The sequence below is a fragment of the Vulpes lagopus genome, chromosome 13, assembly GCF_018345385.1.
Source record: "Vulpes lagopus strain Blue_001 chromosome 13, ASM1834538v1, whole genome shotgun sequence".
Classification (NCBI taxonomy): domain Eukaryota; kingdom Metazoa; phylum Chordata; class Mammalia; order Carnivora; family Canidae; genus Vulpes; species Vulpes lagopus.
Genome location: NC_054836.1, coordinates 42,180,700 through 42,193,696, shown reverse-complemented (window position 1 = coordinate 42,193,696; position 12,997 = coordinate 42,180,700). Strand labels below are relative to the sequence as shown.

The 12,997-nt window shown below is 41.4% G+C and overlaps 1 protein-coding gene across 1 annotated transcript in view; it reads right to left on the bottom strand.

The window, feature by feature from the left end:
- Positions 1-12,997, bottom strand: part of CHN2 (chimerin 2) — a 297,062-nt gene that overhangs the window by 101,576 nt on the left and 182,489 nt on the right. Inside the window, exons 4-6 of the mRNA XM_041728083.1 lie at positions 9,662-9,693; positions 5,281-5,394; positions 2,979-3,264 (exon numbers count right to left, since the gene is read on the bottom strand). Of these exons, the coding sequence (XP_041584017.1) occupies positions 2,979-3,264; positions 5,281-5,394; positions 9,662-9,693 (432 nt within the window). The remainder of the gene's footprint in view (positions 1-2,978; positions 3,265-5,280; positions 5,395-9,661; positions 9,694-12,997) is intronic.

Genomic DNA, 12,997 nt, shown 5'->3' with positions numbered 1-12,997 from the left:
GCAATAAGAACAGAATGGGGCCTTGTTGCTCTGTAGGTATAAGAAGCTCTGAACTTGGGGCTCAGAAATCTGGGTTTGATTCCTTACTCTGCCATTGGGACTTTTTCAGTAAAGTAGGGACGATGATTCCTGCTCTGTGTACCTGGCAAAGTAGCTCTGAGGATAAAATGGGAAATTACTTCACATGTGTGAAATCTGTAAACTATAAATGTCTGAACCAATGTAAATCCTGTTGTCATTCTATTGCTTACAGTGCTGGTTTTGGAGGTCAGTAGATAATTCATCTATGGAATCAATTCTGAAATAAATTTCATAAAAGAAATTACACCGGGCATGACCATTTTAATTAAATGTACCAAATGGTGGCCCTTATATATCATAATGTTTTAAAAATCAATTAAATGAATCAGTAAGGAAAGAGACTGCTATTGGCTAACCACCACAACTTTGTTTTCTCTCTTGCACCCTCCCACCTCCTTGTCTCATCTGTAGTTATTAAAATCAAGTTCACTGCTAACCACCTTGACATGAGATAAATCTGGAAGCCCCTCGGATCTGATGGGGTAGGTAATATCTCTAGGCCAATTAACATTGATAATATTCTCGGATTTTCAGGTGACACAGTCGCTCTGGGTTCATTTGGAGATGGTCAATAAAATAAATGGGTGAACAGAGTTTAAGTACTCTGGAAAATGAAATGCCAGGCTGTCTGGATTTGAGAATTATTAGGAAACCCTACCCATTTCACTCATTAAAACCTTCAAGATGCGCCATTATCGAAGCAGACAGGTGCCCCGGGCACTTCTCAGCAAATCCATTCAAGTTTCTGCTACCTCTTTTCTAGTCACTGCCTCCATAGCAACCGTCCACTGACCTGCCCTTAGGGGAAATAGAATTTCTGGCAAGAATGAGACTTTTAATAATTCCACTTGTCAATACAGGTCAGAGAGAAAGAGATGGATTTGTACCCAGTTACTTAACAAACTTACTAACAAAATGAGCAACCTCTAGCAAATGACCAGAGCCAGCGTTCCGAATGTTTGCCCCAGGAAATTCAAACGTTGCATCATTAGTGTCCAAGAAAATCCACACCACCAACACCTGTCCATCAAACCCTTCCCTGAGGTTGGATGACTTCTTTCAATATTTTCTTTATTTACCTAAGAAGAGTATACTGGGAAGCTCATTTAAAGTTATTATTAATCTGATTATTAATTTCCCCCCAAATTTAATTTTAATAAATACATAAAAATGATCTACAACGAAGGACATATTTTGTCCCACAGGTTTCCTTGTGGGAATATCACCTAGAAATATCAATTTTTCATGACCCAACTTCCCTCTTGGCGAAGGACAAGGCTCTAGAAGTATCAGTTCAGTACCCAAAATGTAAACTTTCATCACAAACATGCAAGAGACACTCTGTCCTCACTTCTTTTCCTGGAAATGTTCTAGTGTGTAGCCTGCAGTGTGTTGCCTTTTTGGTGGCATTACTCTCTGACTCGGAAATATAAACACTGCTTCAGGGATTTATTTTACAATTCATCTTCTGATTTGTCATGGCTGGGAAGGTCAGCTTCCAGATTTTCTGTTCTAAATTACTTTTGAACAGATTTTACAAATAGACTAAGGAATGGCTTTTGCCTGGACCAGAACAGATTCTGAAAGTTGGGGCTCATATCCCCTCCCTCCCTCTTGGTAAAATGCAAACAATCAGAAAACCCACCATTTCCCAAATCAATTATTTGTAAAAGAATAACAGGTGCCTTGGAGACACCAGAGTTATAAAAGAGAAAATGGCAAATAATTTTTTCATAGGCCAGCTGCTCAGCTGATGTGATTTTGGGGAAGGTTCTCCTAGGCTCTAAAATTCAATCAGCAAATCAATTAAGATCATGCCCGTCTCTGCCAACAGGACCATGCTGCCTGCCTCTGCCCTCCTCCCTATTCCAGTGATTTCTGGTGTGTAGGAAAGGCAGCCAAAGCCAAGGCAGCCAATCAACCTGAGGTTCCTTTGCTTTATGCTCACACTGGATAACAGGGGAGTGTGGGGGTGCTGTTCCGGTTTAATTAAGGATTAGCAATCATCAGAAGGAGCATTACCCACCATTCTGCTCCCCTTACTTATATCTGTCCCAGTCCAAGCTTGCCTTAGACACTAGACTCAGTACAGACTCAGGGGGGTTGACCAGTGTGACTGGCTGTCACTTTCTTTCAGTGGAAAATAGATAGGACCAGGCAAAGCAGATGGTTCCTAAAGGGGCACATCCAAAAAATCAGCTAGCAAACTGCGGTGGTGTCTTTCAAATAAACAGCAACTTACTGGAGAGGAAAATCAGATCTCCCTCCCCACATCCTGCCACCACCCATGCAGCTTGAACATTGCCCACTTGGGAGTTCTAATCTTCGTCGAGGCATGATAACTCTTCCTTTGGGGCAAAGGACAGCCCATCTTTTAAGCCTCCCAGAGATAGCCATCATCACGGATAATGCTCCCATCTCTGTCAGTAAAAGCTGTTATCTAGGTAAGACCACATTCAGGAGAGGGCTGACCTGTGCATCACACATGGTGACTCGGTCCTAAGAGAAGCAGACACAAGTACCACATATTTGCATATTGTGCATAGCTAGGTGGACCTGGAGACAGCCAGTAGAGCCTCAAATGGAATGAAAACCAAGGACTACTTATATCATAAAACATTAATAAACTTTTGTTTTTCAAACTCCAAGTAAACCCACAAATAATTATTTGTGAAGCCCTGGCTCTGATGTATGCGTTTGGGCAAACAAATCAATGCACATTTCTGGGCCTAGTTGAACCAGAAGATTTCTAAGGTCCCCCCTAGCAGAAAATTCTAGATTTCTCTGGGTGAGGGTGGGTCTCTACCAACATTCTGGCCAATCACACACATACTAATCAAGCAGTTATTCAGCATAAATTAAAAACAGAGACTGTTTCTGTCACACATGTAGCTTACCTTTTCAACTGTTGTGTGTTCTTCATTTGTAACGCTTGTTTTTCTTGATTCATTTTTAGACCTGCTCAGCCTCCTGGATACTTTCTCTCGGAGTAGAGTGGCATATCCAATGTGTTCATAAATGGGGTTTGTTGTCATTTTGGAAATGTATTCAGAAGCCTTTGTTTCTATGTACAATGTTATCAAGCCATCTGTGACCAGATCGTGAATCGATTCAAACCTCTTCTCGCCCACAAAGTGTTTTCCATCGTAGAAGAGCCTGTAGTTTAAAGTCTGGTTTCCAAATCTGGTCCCCAAAAGAAGGAGAAATCACAACAGTGTTAGAAGTAAGAACATGGAAGAACAGTAGCGGGTAACATTTTTTTGAGTGCGTACTGTATGTCAGACACTGAACTAGGCACTTGGCATGAATTCCTCCCCCCTCCCATTTAATTATCATAGAGAAGCTTTGAGAAAGGTAGAATTATTATACCCATTTTATGGCTAAGGAAACTGAGATTTGAAGAGATTGGGTATGTGCTTGAAGTTACACCCCTGGAAAGAGGCAGGGGTGGGATTTAATACCAGGTAGTCATAGGATGTCTTTGGATCCTAGAAATCACTAATGCTGTTGAATCCTTATCACTTTCATTTGTAAATGTGAGTGGATAGAGTCTTGTTTCCACATATTTTACTTTTAAATATCCTTGATGAAAAACAGCCACTTGGGACATCTGGGTGGCTCAGCAGTTGAGCATCTGCCTTTGGCTCAGGGCATCATGATCCTGGAGTCCCAGGATCGAGTCCCACATCGGGCACCTTCACGGAGCCTGCTTCTCCCTCTGCCTGTGTCTCTGTCTTTCTCTGTGTCTCTTATGAATAAATAAACAAAATGTTAAAAAAAAAAAAAAAGAAAAAAGAAAGCCAGCCACAGCTCTCTACCTGTCCCTTATATTTGGCAATCACCTCTGCAAGGGGAACTACCACCACTGGCCCTGAGTCCCCTTATTATTACATCTTTGACCACTACCAGTAGAGCACCTCATGCCTCCCACCCTAGCTAATGCCACAGCAGGGAGATGAAGGAAGCTGATGGAAGCTCCCTGCTGGTGCTGCTATTGCCAGCATCCCAGGGATCTAACCTCTAAGGTCCTCCTGCTTTAGCACTGGCTGCCCCCTCTTGACCTTGGTCCTATATCTCACAGCCCCTGCTTGGTTCCCCATTGGGACTGCCTGTGACTGCTGCTGGAGGGCTGGGGGGACAGGAAAATACTTTGCATACCTAGAGCGCTTACTAATGTTTGAAGTGCTTCCTTATAATGACATCATCTAAGATGTGTCCAAGCCATCCCTAGGTGCAACTTGGGAAGTATCCTTTTACAGATACAGAATTGAGATGTAGATCATTGTGGGCTGGCCTGGAAAGTGTTTCCATTGATATCATTCCTTCTATGGAGAAAAGCCTTCCCAATTCCAAAGAATTCATAAATGAACTTTAGAAGACAATTTGATTCTGGATTTGGATACTTTCCTCTAGCCTTATGGGATTGCCATAAGGATCAAATGGCATCAAATATTTGATCCAGTTTAGGAAAGTGCACAAAATGCAGTGCTTTTCTGGCACTGTGATTTCCAGTTCTTGTGATTTTGTGATAAAAGGCTCATGAGAACTCTGCTCTTATGGCTTGCTGGCATGGAGCGTCATGACCGCCATTGGGAGTCAATGTGACCCTTGGGTCAATGTTATAAACCCCAAGAGAGAACCCATGGAAAAACTTCACGTCAGTCCAGGCACACATACACACCGTGAGGTGAAGACTTTTGACCAGGGCTCCTGGGAACTAACTGAGGCAGAGGGATTGCTGCCACAGCTGGCTCAGTTTTAGGCAGAATGGGGTACAGGAGCACTAACTTTCCAGATAATTCTCCAGTTTACCATATGTGCCTAAACAGAGCCTCTGTGTCCAACCTACTGATAACATCTGTGGCCTGGGAAGTGTATAAGCCTCTAATAGGCTACCGGTACTCTGTAAGCAAAGCGACAATAAAAAATAAGTGGGGGGAGGGGGCGGGGAATGGGCAGTGACTCGTTAATGGGTACAGAGTTTCTGGTTGGGATAATGAAGAAGTCCTGCCTACGCATAATGGAGACGGTTGCACAGCACTGAGAATGTACTTAATGCCACTGAATTGCACACTTAAAAATGGTTAAGATGGTAAATTTTATGTTACGTGTATTTAACAGCAATAAAAAAGGGGGGGGTGGAGAAATAAGTAAGGTCCCCTGTAAAGCAGCCGCAACAGTGGATGAGATCAAGCTCACCTGAGAGCTAATGTGTAGCATCCTGGCTGGCGCTGGCTTTCTCTAAGAATGTAGGCGCCCTCCACGCCTCCGAGAAGCTCGTCTGCCTGTTCCCGGGAGATGATCCCGTGAAACCTGAGGAGAGACCGGCCATCTTTGTTCTCAGCAGACCAATACAAAGTATGTACCCCAAAGAGTTAGGCTAAAAAAGGGGGCCACCCAGAACTGACTGTGTCCCCCACTTGGATGAAGAGGGGAGGGAAATACCATATATCATAAAGATGCAGCTAGAACCCTTCTCTGCATGCACCCAAACACGTAAGAAGTATTCAGGTAGGTTAGGCCAAACCAAATGAAGAGCGCCCAGTCCACCTGGCTTTCTGCTCCTGTCTTTGCTCTCAAGCTGAAAGCTAAAGTCAAAACAAAAAGCCAAGATGAGGAGTAACAAAAGAGCGGTTATCAATTTAGCTCTCAGCTCAAACACAGAAACTGCATTGTCCGGATTGCTAATGAACACTATTGATTAGCAACGTGCTTACCTCAGGTGCAGAGTGTTGTTAATTTTAGGGGCTCATTCTCTGGAAACAATAGCCAGCTATCATCAACATTCTCCCATTCCTTATAATGTTGAGAGCAATTGCTTAGGGATATGTTTTTTTTTTTTAATGTAACTATTGTTCTTTTTTAAAGATAAAGTTTATTTTTTTTTCTGCAATTTAAAAAATAATACACGTGCATCTAGAAAACACAGCGTATCTGGGAAGAATGCAGGTTTGGCCAATGACTGCTTTGCTCTAGAGGCACACGCCTGAGCCCTACAGAGTGGACAGTGACTCCCGGAAACTTTCTCTGTTGCCTTGAAGCAAAGACAGCTTCCTCCCAGTCACCACCACTTACCGGATATTTGATTAACCCATGTTTCATAAGAAGGTGGGGGAGCTGTGTTGAGGGCTGAGGCCAGTGCTGAGGGACCCCAGGCTCCTGGGATAGGGAATAATACTCGATTCCCAGGATTACCCAAACTTGAAGATCTTTGGGGGTATAAACTAGAGAAGAAATTTTTCTGGACAGAGATTCCCCATTTCACCTTCCTAGAACCAGAAAAGAGGGCAGAGGAAGTTGGCTTAGACAAGTTTTAGCCTTTTCCCCCCAGGAATGTGAAGATTTAAGTGAGGATAAATGTAGCATGAAAATAGTTTGTGGGAGGATGACTATTGCCATATTTATTTCCTAATTCCCTTCTGTCCTTCTTAACAAGTAGACCTTATAAACTGAAGCTTATGTCTTAGGGGAGAGAGGCCAGAAAAAGCTTGTGGCTTCAAGTCCCAAAATCAACTCTCAGAAGTCTAATGAGGTGATAGGGTGGGAGGAGGTTTTCTGCTTTCCAAATTTTAGTTTTAAATCTCAAGAGCCAACATGTGGAGATCATGGAACAAGCACTTTTCTGAAGTGAGGATGTATGAGGCATACAAGCAACCTGTCTGCCCCAAAACAGACCAGTGTCTCCAGTTCTTGCAGGAGGGAGACCTAGAGGAATTTAGACAGAGCTCAGACTCAGGATTGGAACTGATGGATCCCAGGTGGACTTATGGGATCCTAGATGGATTTATAGGATCCCAGAGCTGAAGCAGAGGTGTTTGGGGCTTTGACTGAGCATGTGGCCATTGATTCCTGTGAACCCGCTGGGGACATCTCCTATGCATTAGAAGGTGGGTTGATTTGCTTCAGCGTGGATGGAACTGGAGGGTATTATGCTGAGTGAAGTAAGTCAATCGGAGAAGGACAAACATTGTATGTTCTCATTCATTTGGGGAATATAAATAATAGTGAAAGGGAATATAAGGGAAGGGAGAAGAAATGTGTGGGAAATATCAGAAAGGGAGACAGAACATAAAGACTCCTAACTCTGGGAAACGAACTAGGGGTGGTGGAAGGGGAGGAGGGCGGGGGTGGGGGTGAATGGGTGACGGGCACTGAGGGGGGCACTTGACGGGATGAGCACTGGGTGTTATTCTGTATGTTGGTAAATTGAACACCAATAAAAAATAAATTTATTATAAAAGAAAAAAAAAGGAGCTGGGTTGGACAACAGCAGACACTGGGCCAGGGGAAGTGTGTGTGGAGAGCATGTATGTGAGTGTGTTTATAAGAGAAAGAGAGCAAGTGTGTGTTTGAGAATGTGCATGAGAGAAAGAGAGGGAGTGCTCATGTGTGTACATGTGATGACAGGGACATGGTAGAGGGTTGGAGGGCCACTGAGTGTCAAAAAGTTTCCCACATTGGAGTCAGAAAGGACAAAAGCTGATGCCATGAGAAGTTTGTGGCTAGGATATCCAGGACACGACCTGACTGTGGGCCAGGGCGGGGGGTGGGGCGGTGGTGACCACAGCAGGACGAGGCACATTCAGCAAAACAGCACAGGCCACTCTCGAGGAGGGATATCCCAAACAGGCAGTTAACCTGAAAGCAGCTCAGCCTTAACTCCCTTGATACAGTTTAGCTGATAATCAGCAGCAGACATAACATGTCAAGAACCAAGTTGAACTCGATTGTTCAAAAGAAGAAAACTTTGGTTCTGTGAATCTAGCCTGTGGCTCAACACCTCCTTTATGTGTGAGTTTAAAAACATCCATGATCGATCTATCTATCTATCTATCTATCATCTGTCTTATGATCCCCTCTTTGTAGAAAGAAAGCATGCACAGAAAAACATCAGAAGGGATGAGATGAAGGGGAAAAGTTAGCAATGATTTTTTTTTATGGTGAGCTGAGGATGTTCTCCACCTTCTGTATCTATATATTTTCTAATTTTCTCAAATCAGCAATATTAATTTATTCATGTTTTAAGAATAAAAGTAATCTTTGCACAGTGGGAAAATTCAAAAGCTAAAAGGCACAGAAGAGGTAAAAATGTAAAAAGTACAAGCTAGAAAAACTCTTCCCCTCAAGGTATCCATTGTCAACATTTCTTGTGATTCCCAGTAGGGGGAAAAAAGTACGTTTCCTGAAGAGAAACATGTTATTACTTTTCAAATGGAACCAAAAACCTTTTATTTTTTAAAAAAGGAAACACAGAATCTGAAATTTCTAAGCTAATTTCCCTCTAATACAAAACAGTCCCTTTTTGTGGTTAAGAAAATGTTTCTTTACTGTCTTCTCACTATGTAGTTTGTGTGGACTGGGGGTTGAAAAATGAGAACTTAAAGGTTACTCAACAAAACTTTTATGCAACAAAGAAAATGCACAATAGAGCTCCTTTGGGAATTCACGTGCAAAAGCGTCCCATTTGGTAGGTCTTTCTTTCTTTCTTTCTTTCTTTCTTTCTTTCTTTCTTTCTTTTTCTTTCTTTCTTTTCTTTCTCATTAATTGTGCTCTCTGTGAGCAAAAATCCAAGTCAGTATACTAAAGAAAAAAAGAGCATCCCATGACTAACTGAGATGCTAGGGCTGTGGGGATGGCTGAAAGCAAAGGCCAACATTCCTCAGCAGGTATTCCAGGGGTTGCTGGCTGAATTCCCAAGGCTGGAAAGGAAAGTTCAGAAATGCAGTCGTGGCCACTAGGAAGTCACTGCCGGGTTGGGACACATCAGAGGGTCATTCATAATGAAGGTGAGGCTCTGATGGGGAGGGAATAGAGGAAGACGGTTTGGATTGACCAGGAGAGCTGGAGACGTGGACTTCAAAGAGACTGTGGCTCCTAAGTCTTCCAGGTTGGACGTAAGAAAAAAGGGATTTGTGCACCTGACTCCAGTGCAGGTTGTTCTGCTTTTGTGTTGTAAGCTGCTCCCCGCACCACAGAGACGGAGGACTCTTTCTATGGGATGCATATTTGCTTTATGGTAGGCTTCTGGGGAACGTAAGACAAACCAAGAGTTGAAATTAAGAGGAAAATGGGAGGAAATAATCATTATGATATTGAGGCAATTTGGCTAATATATCCAAGTCCAGAGAAATCATCATTTTGGTTTTATGAGACCGCAGGGAAATGGAGTGATTTCCCCATATTGTATTTACTGAGGTATGTGAAAGTAAGGAATTTAGCCAGGCAATTCACAGCCTGACACTCTAAATCTTTATATAGTATCAAGGTAGAAAGTGAAATCAAATACTAACAGAGCCTCAGTCATGGACAATACTGCCTTAAGTTTCAAATACTTGCCAGGCGCTCAGCGACAAGGCTCCTATAAAAGATACTTTCCCTCCCACATTCATGGAAGCCAAGCACCTGAGTCTTATAAAGGAAATTCAATACAAAAAGGGTCTGATTGCATTTGTCCTTATTATTAAACACTTGCACAATGGACATTTGATGAAGACTATATATCAGAAGAGATTTAATATTTAAACGACATACAAAATGACTACTTATTACATTATTAAACAAAGAACAGCATGATACATACTCTCTTCCATAATATTTTGGTCTGTTCTCCACCTATATTAAGAGAAAGAAAAATATTAATAATGCATTTGAATCCAAATCGGATAGATAAAAATGCTATTCAAATGAACATAGCTAATCCTGGTAGTAACTTTATTATGGTTTTTATTCCCCAAGTCACAGATCCATGAAATCACAGAGTTGGCCAATGCATTCCTCTATCTTGGATAGAATGATGTGGAGTCATCATATTTCTCTAATCATCAGGATCATTCCCCACCTAAACCCAATCACCCAATAAAAGGATTTTCAAAGGAAGTAAGGGAAAATATTGAGAAATTTAAAAAGACATTACAAGACAACATCCTAAAAAATGAGTAAAATGTAAGCATTTGTTTCAATGTTCATCCAACTGTTTCATTATGTATTTACAATAAAAATAAGAAGTGTACCTGGATTTAAAGTTTCATTTGGTCTGTTTCCAGATAAAATCGATATTCGTATTTTTAAACAAATGGCTAATGGTCCGAAATTCACTTGACATCAGAAGTACAAGATACAGGGGACAAGATTTATGACTTGACTAAAAATCATAAGCATCCCAGAAAATATTTTTCAATCACAGTTTGAGCTTGGAGATTATTACATTGGATTTTTATCACATATATATGATAATCTAATTTGATAAGAACACTTTTTTTTGTGTTCATGGTGTTAGAGTTGGTAAGAAATTAACATGAATTCTCAGGCTCAGCTTTTGTTTTTCTAACCTGACTCCAGGGACACTGAAAATACAGTAGAGCCATATTAAATTAAGGATTCTCATTGAGGGTTATGACAGCAAGTTTATGTTTATTTACTAGAGCTGAATGGGAGTCTGGCAGCCATTTCATTTGTAGTCATTTCTGTCCACAATCAAATGGGCAGTTTTCTCAGCAGGGCTCATAGGCACAGTGGTGGGATTTCAAGGTACTGGGCAGTTAGTTTCCTGGCTTCCCTCCACCCTCCAAAGGATGCAGGGGATCTGAGAGCATAGTCAGGAGCCACGGAGCAAAGGAAAAGGTTCAAAAAGGGAGAGTCAAGGACCATATTCACAAGTTAGCCTTGGACAAGCGTCGCTGGCATAAAACTCATCATCTAGACACGTCTGAATATATGTTCATTCTTCTGTGCATTTTACACTTGAAAAGCACTGAACCAAGAAGGGGTATTCATAGCTCTTAATCTTCAAGGTTTGAAATCTGCTCAGTGTCATTTACAAAGGAAGATCTAAATAATTTCATTAATAGAAGCACAAAGTGTGTAAAAGACACCTTGTTATCTGATGTGTATCATTACTCTACATGCTGGTAGGCTTTTTAATGAGTTGAATATTTTGCCATTTATATCATTCTGTTAGCTTTCAAAGTTCTTTCTTACTTTTATGATACTGTAGATATGTGTCTGCAACACCAACATGCCATAGAAGAAATTTAAACTAGAGAAGTCAGTGGAAGTAAATAACATGCAATGGGTAAGATAGCTCTCCAATCTTTGAGAGTCAATATTCCACTCCTTTGAAATGATTCCCTATATGTAAGGACAACTCTATTTCCCTCTTTTTGGCTGAACCATAACACGTTTGCAAATCTGGGTGTAGCTCCCTAGTCCATTCCCCACTTGTTTCCTCTTATCTCCCCAAAAGGAAAGAGTAATTTCATCCAACTTCCCAGATGGACAGCATAGAAGATTGAGCCTACTACTAACTCCTGGCATGCAGGGAAGTGATTCATGAATGTTGAATTTGACACCTAAGAAGAAAACAAATTGCTTTGGGTTCATTAATCAATCATAAAAATATACGGCACTCTTACTGTGTTCGGGGCTCTGGGCTCAGCCCTGTCACAGTTCATGAAATAACTTCACAGATGTAGGGGAAGAAAGGTAAGAGGAGCTCAGGGGTGTTCTGCACTTGCAGCAGGAGGAAACTAACTTGGGAAATCTAACATAGGCCCCAAATAGAAAAGTCACTATTTATGGTGCCTTGAAGGAGACCAAATAATCATGCCTAGAGGACAGTTTGATGTAATTGAGGGACAAATCTGCTTATGAAAACCACAAGAACATACAAAAGCACTGAATTGTGTGGGATGGACTACCCATGAAATAGAGCCATGGAATAGGTCCCAAATATTGCATGAATGTATACTGAATTTTTTTTGCCTGAAATTAAAATTGAATTAGGCATCCAGTTTTTATTTTTTCCTAAATCTGGCAACTCTACCTAGGAAGAGAGGAAAGGTGGAAGTCAGAGTCAATGAAGAGAGAGGATGTGGTCATTCATCAGGTCACTGCTTCCCTTGATTGGGGCTGTTTTGATAGCAATCTGATTCCATCTTGGATCCCTTTGTTGTCTCTGCCTTTCTTAAAGATAATATAGCTGTCCTTGTTAAAGGTAGAGAGATAGTGGCTGGGATTTAAAAAAACAACAACAAACAAAAACCTATTCTTTTCCTAAACTTTTTGCTCAAAGGGGTCTAAACATAGCCTTTCTCTCCACACTTCACTAAGCTTTTAACTTGTCAAGAGTTTCAATTAAGTTAAATGGCCTTAGAAAAATCATAGAACATCCACATATTGAATCCTCATATCCAGACAAAACTCAGTCAGCTGAGTGTCAGGGCTTGTGGGAACAAAGGACCTGACTAGACAGTCTAGCAATCTCGACACTGTGACCAAGTAATGCCCAGAGGAAGCCTGACTCAGTCCCCAGGTGAGGCCCTGGGTAGAAGCCATGGGTAGAAGCTGGTCCAACCTGTGAAATGCGGATTGATTAAGGAAGATGTGGCATGAAATTTCAGTTTCCAATTGTACGAGATTCTCTTCAGTGATCAAGACAGGAGACAGTAGATATATAAAAAGTAAGGCAGCTCAGAAGCTCTTCACATTCTCATTGAAGATTATATTTGTTAAAATCAAGAACTTGATAAAAAAAATATATAGGGCTAATTTAGGTAGTCACAGGGATTCAGCAAGGGACAAAAATGTGACATATACCAACATTTTCATGTTGGTTGGTTCTGGAGCATTCCTGTTACTGCTTATCTCAGGATAACAGCTGGAGTTGAACAGCCCATAACCTTGGTGAACCTGGTTACCGTGGATATAACTAACAGAAACTGGATCTGCAATGCCTGCTCTTGGGATTTACTGCTCCAACTCCAAGAAGTGAAAGAAGCCCACCATTTTAAGAAAACAAAAAAAAATTGAATAATTTGTAGATATAGTGCTGAACCCTAAAATACTGGATCCTTAGGTGATCTACCTGGTTCAGAAAGGAACGTTTCTCTCTAAGGAAGAACACAGAGCAGACCATCAG